Genomic DNA, 21,888 nt, shown 5'->3' with positions numbered 1-21,888 from the left:
CCTCATTCTGGGGGCGTCACTTCTCGTACTCAGCAGAGTCTGGAGTCACAGTGGCGCTCCCAGGCCGAAGGCTTATAGCGGAAGGCGGTTCTGCGGACCGTCATTCTCGCTGGATAGTCTGTCTAAAACATCCTGACGCCTAAGGCCTATAGGACTTCTGAGGGCCAGCTCCCTCTGGGGAAGAGCGGTGTACACCGCATTACATGGTGCCAGTCTCGCTGCTAGCCGCTCTAAGTGCACCAGAGGCCAGTCTCTTGAGACTGGTTATGTCATCTTGTCATCTGGCGGTGTGGGAGCCCCTGCCATGCGTGCCTCCTTGGGTCCTGCCCTGAGCAGGCTCTGGTTTGAGTCTTCCAGTCTTCGTAGCAGATGACGCGGGTCTGAGGACCGTCATTTTTAGAGAAGACTTCAGCTATGAGGGTCCTGATGCTATGGCACAGGACCTCGGAGGGCAGGCCCCTCTGGGGAAGAGCGGTGTACACCGCATCACATGGTGCCCGTCTCTCCTCAGTGCCCTCAGGAGATCAGTCTGCCAACCCTGCCGGTGTTCCAGGGTGCAGCGATCTCCGACAAGCGCTTCTCTCAGTTACCACCCGGAAATGTAGCGGTGCTAAGAGGCTTGCGATCTCCACGGAGGTCTCTAGAGCAGCTAGTAGGGCCGTCCCCTGCCAGTTCGCCGCCTCAGGGCACCGAGCTAGCCGCTCTGAGTACAGTCTCGAGAGACTGATTCCCTTAGTAGACTAATGTGTCTCGGTGGGTCCTGCACATTGTAGAGTGAGGCTATAGAATCCAGTTCTCCTCCGCCTCGGTTTAAACGGGGTCATCCCCACTATGGTGGGTCCCAAGCAGGCTCTGGTCATGGAACAGAAGTAGTTACTCTTTTGAGGAAGGAGACCATCGAGGTGGTCCCTCCTCACATAGCAGAGTCCGGGTTCTACAGTCGGTACTTCACCATTCCGAGGAAGGATGGTGGGTGGCGTCCTATTTTAGATTTGCGTCATTTGAATCGCTCAGTCAGGCAACTAAAGTTCAGCACGCTCGCACTCAAACAAGTTGGGTCTCAGATCAAGTCCGAGAACTGGTTTGGCACGATCGATCTAAAAGATGCACATGTCTCCGTCCTTCCTCATGCCTACGTGCCTTAGACATGTGAAGGAAACCTTGGTTCTTATCTCAGAGCCTGGTGCTGGGAGCTCCTGGTCACCGCATATGCTAGCGACGGATGCATCTTTCACCGGTTGGGAGCCGTCATGAGTGGAGCGACCTCCATCTCACATGGCGCATAAGTTGACTGGAGATGCTGGCCGTGTTTCTAGTTTGAAACACTTCCTCCCAGGCCCAAGAGATCGCTATGTGTTGGTGCGCACCGCCAACACAGCAGTGGTCTTTTATATATGTGGGGGTAGACATCCTGTCGAGGCAGGGGTCGAGGCCTGGGGAATAGATGCCTCCCCCCGAGGGGTGAAGCAGACTTGGAGAGTCTTTGGCCAGGCTCAGGTGGACTTGTTTGCGACTCAGATGATATCGCACGGTCACCTCTGGTTCTCTCTCGGACTCATCCAGCTCCACTGGGGCTGGACTGCCAGTGGCCCCGTTCTGGCCGGGCCGAGTATGGTTCTCGGACCTGATTCTTCTCCCCGACGGCGCTCCATGGGAGATTCCCACCAGGAGAGATCTCCTCTCACAGGCGGAGGGTGCGCCTGGAGCTGTGGAAGCTGTGGGTGTGGCCTCTGAGGAGGCACAACTCATAGCTTCCGGTCTCTCAACCGAGGTTGTTGAGACCATCCTCCATCCAGAGCTCCCTCTATGAGGAAACTGTACTTCTTGGTGTGGAGACTGCCAGCTTGACCCAGCTAACTGCTCGTTTGGTACAGTTTTGGAGTTCCTGCAGGCCTGTTTATCCGCAGGGTTGACTCACTTGGTGTATCAGGATGCTATTCTATAGCCTTGAGCTGTCTGATCTCCCCTCTCCTTCGGGGGTCAAGGCTCACTCCTCCAGAAGTTGGCCTTCGGGACGGCGGGCCCCGCCACTTTAGCCATTCCTGGCTCCCTTTTCTCTCGCCTTAATTGTGCTCTTCCACACTAGGCAGGGATTTGCAAGTCTGGCGGTGTGGGCATTCTCGTTCCCGTAGCGTTTCGACGCAGCTCGAGTTCCTGAAGGGGAACATCTCCAGGTTACGCATGTAAACATGGTTCCCCGAAAGGAACGATACGCTGCGTCTCAGGGCCATACTTCCGGCATCCCTGTCAGCGCTTGCTTCACTCCTAGAAGCTGATGCCGGTTTCACCGCACGTGCTTTTATGCTTCCTGGTCGCTACGTCACCCTGCCCGTGACGTCTCGCCCATCCATTGGACTGATTACACTTGTGATTCAGAGCGTGGTCACGCTGGAGGCGTTCACGTAGCGTTTCGACGCAGCGTCTCATTTCCTTCAGGGAACCATGGTTACATGCGTAACCTGGAGACGTTTTCTGTGTTCATTTAGTGTAGGTAAAGACAGAGGAAGAAAGAGAGAGATGAAGACAGGTACAATAGCTTCTCAAAGACGTTCATTAGTGAGATACACAAAGCAGAGGTCTAAGCAACACACTGTAAATATCACTTATTGAAACTTAAATGAAATTCTTAAGCCTTGAATTAAGCTATTAAAAATGACAATGGTACTTTGTTTAACATGCAAACAAAGTTTGTGAATTGTGAAGTTCCTTTATATAAGAACTATATTTAACTTTAAATTAATCAGGCCATGTGTGTTATAGGAAGTACTGTACAAAACAAAACTCAAATAAACCTTTAAAATTCTTATTACATAAGCTGCTCCGCAAATTGATCTCAATCTATCATTAAACTTGAAACATGCAAAATATAGGCCAACTACACATCCCAGGTCTTCTAAACACATATCAGTATCTCCCAAAGTGGTTTTATTCACCTAAAAATGCAAGGTATGCATAAAATCTACCAACCTAACAATCTCCATTTAATATTAAGTTAAACTTAAAAATGGCAAAATATTGTTTACCATGTACATTTTATATGGGTTTAACTAAATTGTTGTTTATCAACTTTTTTATTTGCCAATGTGATGGTATTTGAATGCTCTGAGCTAAAGTGAGGGGAAGCTAATCAATATAGCTCTTTATGAAGCTCTTTCATCCCAATACAGAGTCAATACACAGACGGCAAGTATTGATTTTTAAATTATAATCATTATTATTTTGAATTTTAAAGGTACAGCTGACATTTTGTGTCATTTCTAAAGTTCAAGAGGGAGGTCAATTAACTTTGAGCTATCGACCCTTTTTTGAAAGCAGAGGTATGAAAGTTGGGAAGACGATGCATTTTCGAGCTACAAATTCTCATCTGGCTTATAAGTTTACATTGTTTTTATGCATGATCCTGGTCGAGTCATACGTCTTCATTTAGCATTTGAATATTAAAATAATAATAATAATTCTAGACCTTTGAATATAAAAAGAGAGAAAGAGATAACAGAAACATGTTGCAGCCAAAGCCTTTTCAGTGAAAAGATTCTTCACAACAGTAAGATGATCTGATTCAGCCTTTAGTGGCTTTAGCTCAACATAATCAATATTTTCCATCGTCAGGCCTCCAGCTCTGTGGAAATACAAAGACATGTTGGACCACACCTAAAGAGTATCCAAAGAACTTTAGAGCCAGACAGAGACAGATCAGCATACGAGAATGGCTGGGAGAAAATATCTATAAACACGTTTCTGAACTGATTTACCTTTTTAGAGTGGTTTAATAGAATCGGTCACAACGTGATGAATCCTCCTTGCCACATTAGCTGCTGTGAGCTAAAGCTCCTCCCAGTCATTGCCAATGATTTTAAATGGACACCAAAATCTTATTATATGGGATAGAAAGTGGGCAGTTTACAGAGCAAAGACATCAAAGCTCTTAATGAAAAAAAGAAACATTATGAAAAGCCTTGGAGATCAGTGTTAAAGTACAAAACACGACACAACTGCTCTGACCTTTTCATGTTGCTGAAGATTAAATTTGCAATCAAACCTCAAATGCTTGTTTTAATTGTGAAAAATAATCAGTTCACAATTTGAAAATTTCAATAATTACATTAATATTTTAATACCACCACCACACATTCTACTTACATTATGGATTTAGATAATACAGACATTTCTTTCTTTCCAAACCTCTGCACTGAGAAAATGTGCATTATTCAAGTAAAATATTACTCAAATGTATACTTACTCATACTTAGAAGCTCACCCTGGATGCCAGGTATTGTTATTACAGGAAATTGACAGCCAAACTTTATGGTACAAGATAAATTACTTTCATATTTTGCCACACCATTTTGCAACAGTATTATTTTAGTGAAAACGTGTAGGTTAATCTGCTTTACCAATTCAAGCACAGAGGAACAGATAAGAGAGAGTTCTGAAATGAAATATATTGATTTTGTGTGAATGCATACACGTGTGGGTTTGTGCAAGTCTGAGGCTTTATATCTGGTGGATCACTTGAACACGAACCAGCGGTGGATAGAAGCAGAGGAAATCGATTTCAGAGATGTCGCAATAAGACCAAACTAAAGAAAAGACAACTAGAGTCAATGGGAGGCACTTCAGTAATCCAAACAATAACTTTGCAGAGAGCCTTCTGTCCATCTTGAGAACGTCTCGGTTACGTATGTAACCCTCGTTCCCTGAAAGAGGGAACGGAGACGTCACGTCGGTGATGACAGATGAATTGGGATCTCGCCAGAGAGACCAATCCACTTCGAGTGTAACTAAACGAGCCAATGGACTGTAACGAATCAGCTCATGAGGAAAAGTCCTTCCCTTGTGGATTTTCCTTATGGGCAAGGAAGCAATTTTCTTCACCTAAATTCCAGGAGGTCGTAAATGTATCGGGTGTCAGGGTTGCCATGGAACCAGGGGCCTGTTCGGCTTCCTGGGGTGTTACAGAGTATTTGTTAAATCTAGCTAACAAAATATATATTGAGTGTTTGAGTGGTCCAGACGCTACAGGACATTGGCATGCGGATTTCACATCTGGCAGCAGGTGCACCGCATTAATTCATGTTTTTGCTGAGGAGCCGAGCCGGTGACCCAGCAGTGGTACAGCAACTGTGGCGACGAGACATGACATCTCCGTTCCCTCCTTCAGGGAACAAGGGTTTCATACGTAACCGAGATGTTTCGATTATAAGCCTGCATAACAGTATACAATTTCAAAGACAAAATACACAATGACAATAATATACCCAATGACCTGAAGGATCATGTGTGTTCATTCAAAGAAAGGTTTTCCTATTAATTAATTAGCAAAGAAAAGTCCTTCCCTTGTGGATTTTCCCTATGGGCAAGGAAGCGATTTTCTTCACCTAAATTCCAGGAGGTTGTAACTGTATCGGGTGTCAGGGTTTCCATGGAACCAGGGGCCTGTTCGGCTTCCTGGGGTGTTACAGAGTATTTGTTAAATCTAGCTAACAAAATATATATTGAGTGTTTGAGTGGTCCAGACGCTACAGGACATTGGCATGCAGATTTCACATCTGGCAGCAGGTGCACCGCATTAATTCATGTTTTTGCTGAGAAGCCGAGCCGGTGACCCAGCAGTGGTACAGCAACTGTGGCGATGAGACATGACATCTCCGTTCCCTCCTTCAGGGAACAAGGGTTTCATACGTAACCGAGACATTCCCTTTCAGTCGGTCACTCTCGATGTCACGTTGGTGATGACCGACAAATTGGGATCCCTACCAACACGCCACAGGTGCTGCCCCCTCCAGTGCCCTGAGTAGGCCTCCTGATCCTTCCTATAAGGCAGACGTTAAGACTGGGCTCCACACAGAGTAGTTCGACTACAGCTGTTCCTCGCAACCCAACAGTAGGACTTGGATAACATTGGGAAGTGTGCCCTTCCGTTTGGAAGAGGACACACTGTGGAGTCACCTCCTCCCAGAGGAGGATAAGTGACATTTACTCACGTGGAGTAACCCCACGTGGGCCTGGTGCTGGATGCTCCGCCACGTCTGGCACCCGGAGTGCGGGAGGACTTGACAGGGTCTGCCCGGGTCAGGGGACTCTCTGGATAACTAGGCATCCAGGATGCCTCAAGCCGACTCTGAACCGGGCCTCTCAGTGCCACTACCTGTTTGAGGTGAGAAAACAGGAGGAAACCGGTTCGACACGCAGGCTATAGAACCTAGCAAACGTGTTAGTAGTCGCCCAGCCCACAGCTTTACAAATGTCTGCTAGCGAGGCACCACGAGCCAGCGCCCAGGATGATGCGACACCCCTAGTGGAGTGAGCATGCAACCTGAGCGGGCAGGGCACACCTTGTGCTCCGTAGGCCAAGGTGATGGCATCCACTATCCAGTGGGCCATCCTCTGCTTGGAGACAACCTTCCCCTTGAGTAACCCCACGTGGGCCTGGTGCTGGATGCTCCGCCACGTCTGGCACCCGGAGTGCGGGAGGACTTGACAGGGTCTGCCCGGGTCAGGGGACTCTCTGGATAACTAGGCATCCAGGATGCCTCAAGCCGACTCTGAACCGGGCCTCTCAGTGCCACTACCTGTTTGAGGTGAGAAAACAGGAGGAAACCGGTTCGACACGCAGGCTATAGAACCTAGCAAACGTGTTAGTAGTCGCCCAGCCCACAGCTTTACAAATGTCTGCTAGCGAGGCACCACGAGCCAGCGCCCAGGATGATGCGACACCCCTAGTGGAGTGAGCATGCAACCTGAGCGGGCAGGGCACACCTTGTGCTCCGTAGGCCAAGGTGATGGCATCCACTATCCAGTGGGCCATCCTCTGCTTGGAGACAACCTTCCCCTTCTGCTGTCCTCCGTAACAGACAAAGAGCTGTTCTGAGGTCCTAAAACTCTGAGTTCTATCCACGTACTGTCGCAGTGCACATACAAGACAGAGCAAAGCTAGGGCTGGGTCTGCCTCCTCAAGGGGCAGCGCTTGCAGGTTCACTACCTGGTCCCTGAAGGGAGTGGTAGGAACCTTGGACACATAGCCGGGCCGGGGTCTCAGTGTTGCACTGGAATCAGCCGGCCCAAACTCAAGGCCCAATTTGTTGACCAAAAATACCTGCAGGTCGCCACCCTCTTGATCGAGGCCAATGCAGTCAGGAGTAGGGCTGTTAGCACCAATGCCAAATCCCAAGTGGGTAGGGAGGGAGGCCTAGGAGGATTTAACCTCCTGGCCCCCTAAGAAACCTAACGACCAGATCGTGCTTCCCAACCGACCTCCCCTCTACGGGGTCGTGATGGGCAGAAATAGCAGCAACATAAACTTTAAGAGTGGAGGGGGACAGCCTACGCTCCAATCCTTTGCTGCAAGAAGGAAAGCATGGCTCTGATCGAACATCTCCGGGGGTACTCCTGGTGGGAGGAACACAATTCAATGAACAGGTTCCACTTCAGCACATAGGCCCGTCTCGTGGACGGAGCACGTGCTGAAGCGATAGTGAGAGCTACCTCCTGGGGTAGGTCACTTAGAACCTCCACATCCCGTCCAGGGAACACACATAGAGTTTCCACAGGTCTGGACACGGGTGCCCCGTCTCTGAGGAATCGGCCAGGGAGGGGCTCCATCCTGTAGAGAGGCCAGCATGCCCCTCCAGCCGCTCCACCAGCTACGGAGTGCTTGAGGGGTGACGAACTCCCTGTGGGGAAGCCGTCACCGTGATCCTCAAATCACCTCTGACTCCACCGGACGCAGCGCCGCCCCGATTGCCGGGACGAACACTGGATCGCGGCAGAGGGACCCCGCAACTCCGAGATGGTCATGTCCCTACAAATAGAACATGCACCATCCACGAACACTTGCTCAGCGTGCTCAACGTCCAGACACGCGAGACAGTGATCGTGACCATCCCGAGGCGCCATAAAGCGACTGCACCCAGAAACGCATGGGTGATAAGATATCTCTAAAAAGACGCGATCACCCGTGTTGCTCTTTTAAAGATGGCTCTAATAGCGCTGAATCACGCAGGGGAACTGGCCAATACACACTCAAAGTGTGGCTGTCTGCACGAAAGATTATCTTTTTCTTTCTCTCCGTGAGACCGCAACCACTGCTGCAATGCTGTAACGCCCGCACTCGCTCTTGCAATCACTCGAAGAGGAGAGCAGTAGTGATGCACCACCGCTCGGCTCCGAAGCGAAAAGATGAATTAATGAGGTGCACCTGCTGCCTCTTATACCCACGCTGTGGGGTGTGGCAGCCAGATGCGAAATCCGCATGCCAGCGTCCATTTGGCTCATTTAGTTGCACTCGAAGTGGATTGGTCTCTCTGGTGAGATTCCAATTCGTCGGTCATCACCGACGTGACGTCGAGAGTGACCGCCTGAAAGGGAACTGGATTTGCCACCATCAGGTCTTGGGGATCTGACAACACCAACTCCAACACATTAAAATAATTCAAGAGTGTGAAATTATAAAGATGTTTTAGCAATTCTCAGTTGTAATTTTCTATTCACTTAACATTTTCAAAATTACAGGTTTTGCATTTTATACAAAATGACAATAAGTTGACCTCTGTATTCTTCTTGGGGGGAAATCAGTTTTATATAGAGCATTTCTTCTAATAATGAACTAGCAAATCTTTTTCATTTTATGTATTTCAAAATAATTCACAACCCCAAGGAGCAGGAGCCACATCAACTGGTCATAAGTCAACACACAATCATTCAGCAAGAAATAAATAGCTTCTTTTATGCCTCCCTGCTTTAACTTTCTCCACTATTTTTTTATGATTAGCCTGCAATTTAGTCCAAATAACTCCAATATAAACCATTAAGACCATAGTTAAAATCCTTTCTGGTGAAACCATTTTCTGGTATAATACAATCAGTTAAATTTATGTCTGAGGTGCAACACATATCCTACATGACATAAAACTTGTATAAAGTGAGTGAGATCCTGGTTAGTTTGTCTGTGAGTGTGTGTGAATCATAACTTGTGAGTACATGGCTGACATAACAGACCTGCTGTAGAATCCCTGCAAAACATGTAAAACATTTTTTGTACATATATAAAGTATTAATATAATTTATTGTTTAATAATTTCAGAAAATATCATATTTAGTCAAATGCATATGTTTATCATTATATTTTTGTTTAATAAATGCATGTATACATTCACTAACTTTTTATGTCAATCTGAGTGAAGGTGAGTTTGAGCTTGTAGCTTCAATCTGTGTTTCAAAGAAGCATCCTTAAAACTGGACCCCTTCACTGCTGCTTTGTTCTTTCACATCTGCTTTGATTTCTAGAGTCTGCTTAATATAAACATCTACCCTGTATACCTCCATCAGCTGGTAACCCAATGCAAACATTGTACTGCCATTCCTTATTGAGTAGCCAATTCATTATGAACATTCCATCTCTGTACCTCAGAGAAGCTCACAGTTGCACTTTTTAAAGGAACATCGATGGAAAATTTAAAGTAATTCAAATCTATATACAAAAATCAAACATTTTTCTTGTTTCATACAGGAAGACACAACTGCATGTTTTTACTACATTTAGAGATGTACCTACATTTTTTGCAAATATCCCTTAGTTTTCCCATTTATCGTATTGTCTGTGATTAAAGTTGCTGTCTGCTGGAATTAATCTTAATTTGTCTTGTTCCTTTTATCTTGTTGTTCCTCCGTAGCTAACAATCAGATCGCAGTTAACTTGTCCTAGATTACTAGCATGTTTGTATTATTTTCATTTTTAAGTCTCTTTGGATAAGTATCTGCTATTAACAGGCTAAAAATATATATAAAATATAAGATAAAATATATCTGGTATAAATCTGATAAGTTCCTCATTGTTTGCATCTTGCTCAACTACAACAGCTGCACATCTATTCCAGGAATGGCCAATTTTGGTCCTAAAGGACCACTGTCCTGCAGAGTTTATGCTGCCTTCAAGTGCACCTGGGAAACTTGTACTCTGAGTTGGGCATTCATCATTACGACATCATTACGACAAGTGGGAAACATAACATGGAACTCAGCTTGTATTATTATTGTATTACAACTGGACTGTAAAATGTAAATGAGAAATTAATATTTCATAATAAGTACATTAATAATTATTTTACTTTACTGTAGTAAAAAAGTGTTTTAAACCACCAAGCTTTTATTTTAGCAGACAACTGCAGAGAGACCTTTAATGTTCTGTAACAATGGGTTTACAAAAGTGTGTCTTATTACAAAACTAATTCAATGGTATATATATATATATATGAATTATGTGAAAAAGCAAAGGCTTTCACATGTTGTGTTCCCAAATATGTGTCAACCTCACAGCACATACAGAGGCTGAATTATGTGCACAAACCGAGCCAGTCTGAGATGCTGAACACCACATCATAGGAAATAATGGGAAATACTTTATTATATTGTTTATATTATATATCAGTATTTCTGACATGTTTCAAAGCCCCTTACAATGTCACAACTCTTGTATCATCTATTCTGAGTTTCCCGCTTGAAAATATGACTCATACAGTCATTCATTGTTTGGAACTCATAATTACAATATTTCTAAGTCTACTTGAAGGGCACATTATATCCATTATTAATCAAACAAACCTGCCTGCAATCTTTAAATAATCCTGAAGACTCTACATGACATTAAGACTCTACAGGACATTGACCCTCTAGGACTGGAATTGCCCATCATTTTGGGTGCACTGTTTTTGTACACATAAAACAGAAAAAGAAGAGAAAACAAAGAATGTAAGCCAAAATGCACACATTTGATAGCATTTATGAGACAAAGGACTGCAGTTGTATCTGAAGCTGTTCATATCAGCCTGCGAACATATGTAGTGTCACCTTGCCAGAAAAAACAACCAAACTAGGTCTGCATGCACCGGGACAATGAGGCGGTAAATTGTGTTCCACAATATTGGACTGGAACATATCAGGTATTGCCTCTGCACCGGAGTGAAACATTTTATCTTGCATGCCCAAACATACAGTGCATCAGCCAGAGTGGTGTTTACTTCTCCTGGATGCTGCTGTGCACAGGATATGACCATCAAACAGTCACTTCAGTCTCTCTTGCCTGAACATGACCATTAGAGCAGGGAGAAGCTGGAGTGTAATATCTTGGCCGTTGTCTCATGAACTGCATATGTCTTTGTGTGTGCACTTAAGGAGGAGGATACTGAATATAGATATGGAGTGGATGTGGCTTCCTGTATTGTCATGCTGCTTCATGTCATGCCTCATTACACTGACACTACAGCAGTGGCAAAGGTATCAGCAGTGTGTTTTAAAACACACATACACGTCCTTGAAAGTTTTCCACATTCTGTCATAAAGAACATACACAATGGGTCTCCTTCCCTAACCATGTGTATGTATTTGCACTAATATTTTCATGCCAAAATAATGATTTATAAATAAGTATATACTGAAATGTATTCCAAGTTTAGAACAGAATCTAGAGCCACATGTGTGCAAGACTCCCGGTGGCCTTGGAAACATGGGTTTGTTATTTAAATATTCTATAAATTTAAACAACTAAATTACTCTACAGTAAGTCATACTTATATCAGAGCAACAAAAGGCATGTGCATTATAGCTTGGTTTAGAATAGATTCTGCATAAAAATTCATTAGTGTTTATGTTTCAATTGCTTTTTAAATGAATGTACAGGAAAAGTACACTGCCGTTCAAATGTTTGGGGTTGGTAAGATTTTATGCTTTTGCAATCAGTTTAATGCATCCTTTCGGAGTAAAAGTATTAGTTTTTTTTCTAAAAACTCTTACTGACAGGTATGCACTTCCTCACGCAGAATAAGCCAGATTAACATTAGAGTGAGGGTAAGAACAAAATTAATGTGTACACACCGATTTTGTCAGAAAATCAGCTTTGGCATCTTTTTTGTACACAAGTAATAAAATGATTAGTGAATGAAACTAACTGTCTCCAGTTATTTCAACCCTCTACATTGCTGTAACGGAAGAGGTCTGACGCAACAGGTTAGTATATCTTACAATAGGTTTATTCAGTCACAGAGAGTATTGGGGTAGGGTTCAGAGGATGTGATGGTGAGGGAATCGTTCGAAGGATTTGATGAGCGGGGTAATCCGGGTCTTTGGCTTTACCGGAGCTGGAATGCAGGCAGGAGGAGCACACACCTCAGCGATCCGTGAACTAGGAAGAACAGGAAACACGGAGACACTAGGAGGAACACAGGACGTAAGTAATGCAGGAAGTATTCAAATAGAAGCAGTAGCAAAGTTATTGAGTCCTCTACGTGAATACGAGACCGGACAGTGAGGGTGTCTGAGGTGTGTGCTTTTATGCAGGCTTCCTAGGTACCCATGAGCGTTCCTTGGGTCCATATCCTTCCCAGTCCACGAGATACTCCAGCTGACCACTATGGCGGCGGGACTGCAGAATTTCCTTCACCTTGTAGACGGATCCTTCATCCAGGATCAAGGGAAGAGGGGGTTCTTCCATCTGGCCAGGCTCTGTGGGGAGAGAGACAGGGTACTGGTGAGGTTTCAGAAGAGAAACATGGAATGTGGGATGAATTCGATACTGTGAGGGGAGTTGGAGTTTGAAGGTGACCGGGTTTACTTGTTCCAGGATGGTGAAGGGGCCAACAAATCTGGGACTAAGCTTCCTACAGGGCAGGCGCAGTCTGATGTCCCGAGTTGACAGCCATACCTTCTGACCTGGCTGATAAGTAGGTGTTTCGGCTCTTCGAAGGTCTGCACCCGTCTTCTGCCTGCGCACTGCCCATTGGAGATGGTGGTGAGCAGCGTCCCAGACCCTCTCGCTTTCCCGGAACCAGTAGTCAACCGCCAGAACATCAGAAGTTTCCCCAGACCAGTGGAACAGTGGAGGCTGGAACCCGAGCACGCACTGGAAGGGAGTGAGACCAGTAGAAGGCTGTTGCAGGGAATTCTGGGCGTACTCAGCCCAGCCCAGGAACTGGTTCCAGGAATCCTGGTGACCATGGCAGAAGGTTAGCAGAAATCGTCCCACTTCCTGAATCTTCCTCTCCGTTTGCCCATTTGATTGTGGGTGGTATCCGGACGAGAGGCTTACGATCACACCTAGGAGTCTGAAGAAGGCATTCCATACTTTGGAGATAAACTGAGGGCCCCTGGACATCCTTGCACGAACCTTCTCACGTGCCTTGCCATATTGGGCCACCAGAAGCGATCTCGTAGCAGCGAGAGGGGGTTGTTGGCCCCTGGATGGCCAGTGCCTCGGGAGGAGTGAGCAGAGTGAATCAGTGGGGTGTGCTGTATCCGTGGTACATACTGGCATCCTGGAGGACAGTTGGGAGCCGTGTTGGAGGCCACTGAAGGGGAATTCCATTCGATGGGACTGACGATCGTCTTAGGTGGAATGATACTTTCCGGTTCTTCTGGGTATACGAGACCGGACAGTGAGGGTGTCTGAGGTGTGTGCTTTTATGCAGGCTGGTAATGAGGTGCTTGATTGGTGACAGGTGCAGGTGCTCAGAACTCAGGTGAGAGGGATCGTTGTGATTGGGTGGTGGCGGAGCCTGGCTGATCTGTTACAATTGCGACAATAACTTCAGTTATTTCAACCCTCTACATTGTTTTTTAATAGAAACGCTAAATGACAAACATTATCTTAAACACCAACACCAGTCCTAAGTTCAGTTAAAATGACAAATATGCATTCATACATGGTTATTCTAATTACTAAAGTTCTATCACCATATAATGCTTAATTTACATCATATCATATTATAATGCTTGACTGACTGATGTTAAGTGTACTTTCAGATATTTTAAAAGTTGTGCCATTTTACAAACATTAGCTTTATATATATATATATATATATATATATATATATATATATATATATATATATTTTATTATATATATATTTTTGTATTCTATATGCATTCTATGCATATGCATTTTTCCCCCTAATTAACTATGACCAGTCTCTCATCACTGGAAGTTGTACAGGAAGTTTGCAGACGGTCACTGATTCTCGCTGCACACTTGATTCTGTATTCAAGCACTGCAGGTCAGCGCTATAGCAACAGAGAGGCGTGGCCAGTGACCTCAGCAGAGCTGATTATAGCCACTGTTGTAATAGTGTGGCTCCGCCCACTCCACCTGTCATATAATGTATATATTATAGTATATCAAATATTTAATATTAGTCTGGCGAGTAAACTAAAAAATGTACTAGCCAATGGTGATTCTGTTGCCAAGGTGTCCGTAGAGGGTTGTATTTGCTTGGATAATGATTCTCAGTTTCTTTCTTCTCTCTCACATGCACACAGGAGGCAAACGTCAATGTACAGATATAAATTAAAGCAAAGAAAAGTTTCAGTTGAAAAAAAGGGGGGAGGCAGATGGAGGTTGTGGTTGATGGTGGCTAATGTAGGATTTAATAGTCAAAGCGCACCACCTTCATGCTGTGGTGAGAATAAAATGCTTTGTGCCAGCAGGAGTAAAACCTCAGCTGTACACTAGTCCCAGAAAGCTCTCACACAGATGGTGGGAAAGAGAGAGAGGGTTATCTGTTCCACAAAAACTTCATGATTAAAAAAAAAACTGGGGATGGAAATGGAAAAGGAAAAGTTCAGCAGCCCTTCTGAAAGGTTGACTGAATCATGACAAATTTGTCTTTTTGCAGAATCACCGCTGTATTTTCCTGTTCTCTTCCACCATTAGCCTCAACCCTACAGTGCCTGTAGATTAGGGTTGTCAAAAGTACCGAATTCGGTAGCAGTCGGTACTGAAATGTGTGTGTGTAACAATCCGCTCTCAACAGCTCAAAATGCAAGCAGGAAATGCTGGTATTGTCCCATTTTTAAAGTTTCAATACCAACCGGTACCGAAGTCGGTACTTTTGACGACCCTACTATATATATATATATATATATATATATATATATATATATATATATTTGCATTTCATCCTTCCTGTCTATCCATATATATCCGTACATACACACAAAATTACTGACATATTACCAGTCCAAAAACATTAACACAAATGCACAGCCAGAATTGTTTCATTAATATCATGTAATCACACCATTTAGATTTAAACTGACTCATATGTTTACCATGATTAATGGCTAGTAGCTGGTGGGCAGTAGTGATGAGAAGACCCTTATCTAATGGGCAGCTTGTTTTGGTTTAGGAAAAGTGTGTGACTGTATTCTGGCATCAAACAGATGGCATCGGATTCTGTCTGTCTGGCTGTCTGACTCACTGGCATCTGCTCCAGCTGGCATGGCAACTCACATTGGCTCAGACTGGCACCTCTGTGAGATGATTTCCTCTGAATAGGTAAACAAGCAAAATTCAAGGTCCTACTGCCAGTGTGTGCCCAACAGCAAGGATAAGCTCAGCTTCTCCTTTCACATGTATCCTTTTGGCCACACCAAAGCTCACACCATCTCTGTTGGTGACATTGATATTTCAAGGTGAAAAGAAACCTGCTGGTTGGACTGGAGGCTGAACAGATTGATTATTTTTATATTTCTATGTTGAATTTCGGTCAACCAACTCTTTTATTTATCTTAGAATTCACAGACATAACACAAGTATCAAATGTACATGTTTCTACAGGGGTTGCTTGCCACACAATAGGGTTTCTTCCTGCTCAAATTACTATTAAGTCATCCCAGTGGGCAATAATCATCTTATTAATTAAAAATCTAAAATAATGAAGTAAATTAGCAAGATGTCCTTCAGGATAATTAATGCTCAAGTCACTGTGTCACCAGTATTGTCACAGTGGACTCTGGATGCTTAAGAATTCATTCATAATTAATACTTCCTCCCATCAGTTTATTAGAATTTGGTGTTTTTTATGAAACTTTAAACATGAAAGACCTCACAAAGCAACCTTAGAATAAACAGGAACACAAGATTGATTGACATTTCTGTGAAATTTAACACTGCAATTTTGAATTTTAGTCAGAAGGACAATTAAATGTACTCAAAATAAGACGATGGAATGCTGTGCAAGACAGAGATCAGGTCCATTTAAATTTCTTCTGTGTTGAAGAGAGGAAAATCACTTCACAGAAACCGAGCCACTAGAGAACTGCAGGATTAATTAACATAGTCTAATGAATCATTTGTATGTGCCACATGCACTGACAGGTCTTAAGTGACCCGAAGTGTGTTTTATTGATCTCAGACAGGGAGAATAATTTATCAACATATTCCAAACAAAATTCCATCACCAAACACAGTTCATCATAATGCCTTGTGCTTCATTGCATCTTGTATCAATGCCACATGCACTATTCAGATCCTTGTAATTTTAATCAAAACATAGGCTGGAATATTTGACAGTCAAATGGAGTAAAATAATAAAATTATTTTGCAGGTGTAACATTATTATGCCCATAAGCAAAACCCACAGTGGCTCTACAGAGTCGGTGTTGTTATCAGCAACCAAAACTAAAAAAATTAAAAATAAATTTTCTATAAAAAAACGTAAATAAAATTATGAACATTAGATGAAAAACGTATCAGAAATGTTGCTTTGGCAAATTACTAGAACAAAAATACAAAAATTACTAAAACTGACACTGAAATAAAAATAAGGCTAACTAGATATATCCACCGGAACTGCTTCAGTGTATGACCGTCTGCGGAAGTGAGAGAAAAGTGTTTATTACATTTGAAATATGGATATTTTTCTTACAAAAACAAATGGATTTGCTACAGGGGGCCTTTATTCATCCCCCGGAGCCGTCTGCGGCACGTTTTATTATGAATGCGCAAGCTTTATTTGACGACTTGTGGACTGTTCAACTGCAACACCCGCTGACTGCAATGATAGAGCTTGGAATAGCCAGGACAATTTTTAATATAACTCCAACTGGATTCGTCTGAAAGCAGAAAGTCATATACACCTAGGATGCTTCGAGGGTAAGTAAAACACTTACAGTAAAAATTTTCATTTTTGGGTGAACTAACCCTTTAATAAATACTATAATTGTATATAAATAATACTAAATTAACATATTACACAATACACCTTCTGTAGCTTCGGATACAAAGCATATGCTAAATATGGTCTCCTCTAAGAGTTCAGCATTTTGATGTTTTTTTTCCTAATCTGTAACATTACTGTACAAACATAAAAAGGACCTGACTCAGTCTCAGGAGTGACTCTTGATGCCCTGAAGGTTGGCACTGAGTGTGCTAAAACAGTTTTCATATATAAAATGAAAACATTAATAATGTTCTCTGTAGCGCCATTTGGACATTTTGAGTTATTACAGGACCTGTTTATATGTGTGTCTGAGGTTTTATCTGTCATTCTCTTCCATTTAGTTAAGGTTGCTATGGTTTTATTTCTCACTTGTGCAAATATTTCCTCATCATTCGTGTCCCATGATTCAAACAATGCCTAATAATGTCTAGGCAATCACTCAAAATGCATATGTTCCAGAAATTAGCTAGACTCACCCAAATCACATCCTCTTGTCTATATGGTCTCCAGGTTTGTTCAGAGTCACTGTACTGTAGCTGGTACCGAGTAACCCAGTCAGAGCTGCCCCACCGACCCTGGGTAGCAATGGATGTGACCTTCAGCCTGTCTCGTAGGTCTAGCTGTAGCCAAGATTGTTGGTCGCCTCCATTCGGAGACCATCCCCCACCACCTACGGGGACAGATTAAGAGCCAGTGCCTTAAAAAATGGCAGAGGAATGAAACAGAATTGGGGCGTAATTCTCCCTACAATTCAAGCACGCACTAAGATTTCATACTCTTGTTCATCATGCTGACAGGACTGAAGCTTAGTGGTCAAAGTAAAAAAATATTGAATTAAATTTGTTCCAGCAGTTTTGTGGCTCAGCATCTCTCTTTTTGAGATCAAAATTACCAATCCATCCCTAGAGGACAGCAGACAGACCTCAGTGCAATATAATATTACAGTGGTTAAAAAGGCAATTTGGAAATTACACAGCATATTTCTACACTTGTATGTCTAATTGTAGTTCCCTTTCATGGGAACTTCGAACTGCGTCCTCTAGGGGTCGCTATGGGGAACGCCTCGTCGTGACCCGTGTCTGAAGCATACATTGAAAAAACACCAACTCGTTGGCCGGCGACAGCCATGACGTCACTACCGGTGCGACTCCAGTATAAATCGGCGCCGGGAGCTACACATCATTCTCTTCTTCGTCTTCATTGACTGTTCTGTTTGAAGCGTGCATTTTCAAGGAAAAAGTAAGAGCTATCTATTTATTATGGCGAGCACTAGTAGAGCATTTAGAAGGTGTGTGCATCCGTGTCAGCGCTAGTTGACACCAGATGACACACACGATTTATGTGTTGTTTGTTTGGGCGAGGAGCACGCACGCGATGTCCTCGAGGGGGCAATCTGCGTGCATTGCGAGTTTTTTCCAATGAAAAAACTCCGTTCTCGTTTGTCTCTCTTTTCAAGTAAAGAGGGGCAGCCATCTGCTTCCCGCGGTTCAGGACCCTCCGCTGCTGAGGCACGGAGGAGAATGAGCTCGTGGGGATCTCAGGGGGACCTGGCCGATGAGTTTAGAGAGGGGCTTTCCTTCTCGCGCTCATCGGCGGGGGGCGAGAGACAGCCACTGGAGGATGATGTTCTCTCTTTAACATCATCTGATCCAGGGGCCAGTGCTCTGCTGGGTTCAGCCCAGGAAGAGCAGGAAATGGATGATGAGAGCGAAGAAGCTGAGGCTGAGCCTTCTCAATCCTCCTGCCCTGCGTATGATGAGCTCTTAGAGGTTATGGATCGCGCCACGGCAAGACTTGACTTGCCATGGAAGCGGACTAAGGAAGTGGCGTCGCGAGGTCGTCTCGACGAACGTTATCTTTCTGGCCATAACCCTCCAGCTCAGGTGAGTCTTCCTTTCCTTCCTGATCTCCATACTGAGATCGAGAAGGAATGGAAGAAGCCGTTTTCCTCACGCATCCATCGGTTTCAGCATACCAGTTATGCGAATATCGAGGCGGTGCGCGAAAACGGCTATGAGAGAATGCCCCCTGTAGAAGAGACGCTAGCTAGCTATCTCTCTATGGGAGAGACATCATCTCTCAAAACTCCCTCCTTGCCATCCATGCCTCTTCAAGCTACATCTAAAATGAATGGCAAGGCATACGCAGCAGCAGGTCAGGCTGTTGCTTCACTGCACACGATGGCGGTGCTCCAAGCATACCAGGCTGATCTGCTGAAAGACCTGGATAAAGGCGAGGGCCTTTCTTCTGATGAGATGGCTGAGTTACGCCGCACCACGGATCTTGCTCTTCGTGCTACTAAGCAGGCTGCCTCTGCCATGGGCAGATCTATGGCAGCGATGGTAGTAACGGAGAGGCAGCTGTGGGTAAACCTGGCAGACATCGGGAAGAAAGAAAGGGGTTTTCTTCTCGATGCCCCGGTTTCGCCCTCTGAACTTTTTGGTACATCCGTTGAGGCGGTCGTCGAAAAGTTCAGGGAGGCGAAGGCACGCTCAGCGGCCTTCAAAACCTTCATTCCACGAAGGTCCAGGTCTGAGCCCGAACAAACCAGGGGTCCTGGCCCGTCTCGATTTGAGGATCAGAGACGAGCACAGAAGGCTAGTGTCGCGACTCGCGCTCCTCCTCCGCCTGCGGGTAGGGGTAGGAAGTATCGTGGGTCGAAGGGAGGTAGGCAAGACCTGAGGGATGTGATCCAGACAAGGCGTCAGAGCTTTCGTCCGGATCAGAGTAATACTTAGGTATCCACTCTTTCCCTCAGGGGATGTAACATCTACCCCGTTCTATGGTTAATCATAGTAACCACCTTACTGAAGGTCCGGTCTAGAGGCTTTCCGGACAGAGCTCCAACGCGGGAGCCGTGGTGGGTGAGTACGATCCATGTCTAAATATATGTATATAAATATATGTATGTGCTATGGAACTGGTGGTTGTGTGTACCCTTCTGCTAGTTTCTTTGCAGTGTTTCCCGTGCTGGGTTCAGAAACCGGGTGCTCGACTTGCAGTGTTTATTTCACTCGTCGAGATATGTCCAGAAGGTAAGTAAGGTTTCGGTTTCATACTTCCTGGATCATGCGGCTATAACACAGGCTTCTGCGGGAGTTTTGTGATTATCAGGCCCCCGGTGTCACTGCAAAAAAATTTCCTGGACGTCCGGGCTGGGGTTTACGCTTTCATGCTACCCTGACTGGTCTACCGTATCCGGGTCGCCCTGAGGGGTTTTTCCCGATCACCAGGATATCCCCTTGAGGCATCAACCCCCCTCACCATTGAGGGTTATTGTGAGTATGATGTTTCTTTCGAGCGTTAATCCTCTCTGAGGAGTTAGATTCCTCGCTCCATGGGCTGTCCTCATGGTAGTATTGAGACAATGCTCCCCTTTTATCAAAAGGGTTACCTGGAATGAGAGTTTACCCCTTACCCCTCTGATTTTTCAATCATGCTGCAGGTCGAGCTCCCTCTCGTTGAGAGCTGGGTTTGTGCTCCCTCAGCCAAGGTAAACTACTGCTAGCGTTCCTGCATTGGAACATGCTGTAGGCCGAGCCCCCTTCTCGACTGAGAACTAGGTGTGTTGCCCCCACAGCTAAGTAAACTATTGCTAGCTGTTCCAGTGCGGAACATGCTGCAGGTCGAGCCCCGTCTCGGTTTGAGAACTGAGTGTGTTGCTCCCTCAGCTGAATAACTGCTAGCTGTTCCACCATGGGAACATGCTGTAGGTTGAGCTCCCTCTCCATTGAGAGCTGGATGTTCTCCCCCAGCTACAGATTTACTGCTAGCCACTCCAGCATTATAGCCGTAGATATAGCGTCTGGGGATACGCTATTTTTATCTATAGGCTGCCTTTTCAGGGTGCCACGAGAACCCCTAGAACGGTATGCAAGTGTAGTGCACGTTATGCTTTGCCCACTTTTCTAAAATCCACATAAGTGGTAAGTGTGCACGTTATGCTTTGCCCACTTTTCTAAAATCCACATAAGTGGTAAGTGTGCACGTTATGCTTTGCCCACTTTTCTAAAATCCACATAAGTGGTAAGTGTGCACGTTATGCTTTGCCCACTTTTCTAAAAATCCTGTATGGTAAGAGCTACGCGCAAGACTTCGTGCTCTTTTTGAGTGGTTTAAAACCCCGGTTCTGCCTTGGGCACCACTCCCCCTATGTATCCTCTGGATACCTACTTAACAGGGTATTGCTACTAAGGATCTGTTGAGACAGTTCCTTCACCACAAGACAAACGTGCGGTAGCCCCTGTGTGACAGACCAAGACTAGTATGATTCTAGGCTCTTGGTCGTATTCCCTTAAAGGAATCTGTTTCTGATTCCAAGCCTTGAGCTCTACCCCGGGCCCAGGAGTCTGGCCCTAACAGGTAAGTAGTTTGGGGTATGTAGCCTAGGCCTTTGGCCGTAGGGAATAACGTCACTGACAGCCGTCTAAACGTCCCAGGGGCAACTCCCATAGCAATATGGTAGAGTTGGTTCTTAGTGCTCGCCATGGTTCTGGCTTGCACTCCCCTCAGCATGGCGGCGTGGGTATACCGTTCCCCATAGCGACCCCTAGAGGACGCAGTTCGAAGTTCCCATGAAAGGGAACGTCTCAGGTTACTTATGTAACCATGGTTCCCTGAGTAGGGAACGAGACACTGCGTCCTCTAGGTTTCTTGCCATGCTGCGGACGCAAGCTTCAGACGAAGAAGTGAACGATGTGTAGCTCCCGGCACCGATTTATACTGTAGTCGCACCGGTAGTGACGTCATGGCTGTCGCCGGCCAACGAGTTGGTGTTTTTTCAATGTATGCTTCAGACACGGGTCACGACGAGGCGTTCCCCATAGCGACCCCTAGAGGACGCAGTGTCTCGTTCCCTACTCAGGGAACCATGGTTACATAAGTAACCTGAGACGTTTCT

General features: G+C 45.0%; 1 protein-coding gene across 1 annotated transcript in view; it reads right to left on the bottom strand.

Moving 5' to 3' along the window:
* Positions 1–21,888, bottom strand: part of LOC107572029 (contactin-associated protein-like 5) — a gene marked incomplete at its 3' end in the record, with an annotated part of 100,873 nt that overhangs the window by 48,033 nt on the left and 30,952 nt on the right. Inside the window, exon 5 of the mRNA XM_016258432.1 lies at positions 17,465–17,658. Coding sequence (XP_016113918.1) covers positions 17,465–17,658 — 194 coding nt within the window. The remainder of the gene's footprint in view (positions 1–17,464; positions 17,659–21,888) is intronic.

Source organism: Sinocyclocheilus grahami, unplaced genomic scaffold (assembly GCF_001515645.1).
Source record: "Sinocyclocheilus grahami isolate Dianchi unplaced genomic scaffold, SAMN03320097.WGS_v1.1 scaffold1684.1, whole genome shotgun sequence".
NCBI classification, from domain to species: Eukaryota; Metazoa; Chordata; class Actinopteri; order Cypriniformes; family Cyprinidae; genus Sinocyclocheilus; species Sinocyclocheilus grahami.
Note: the sequence above shows the minus strand (reverse complement) of the source record. Positions and strands in the feature narration are given on the sequence as shown.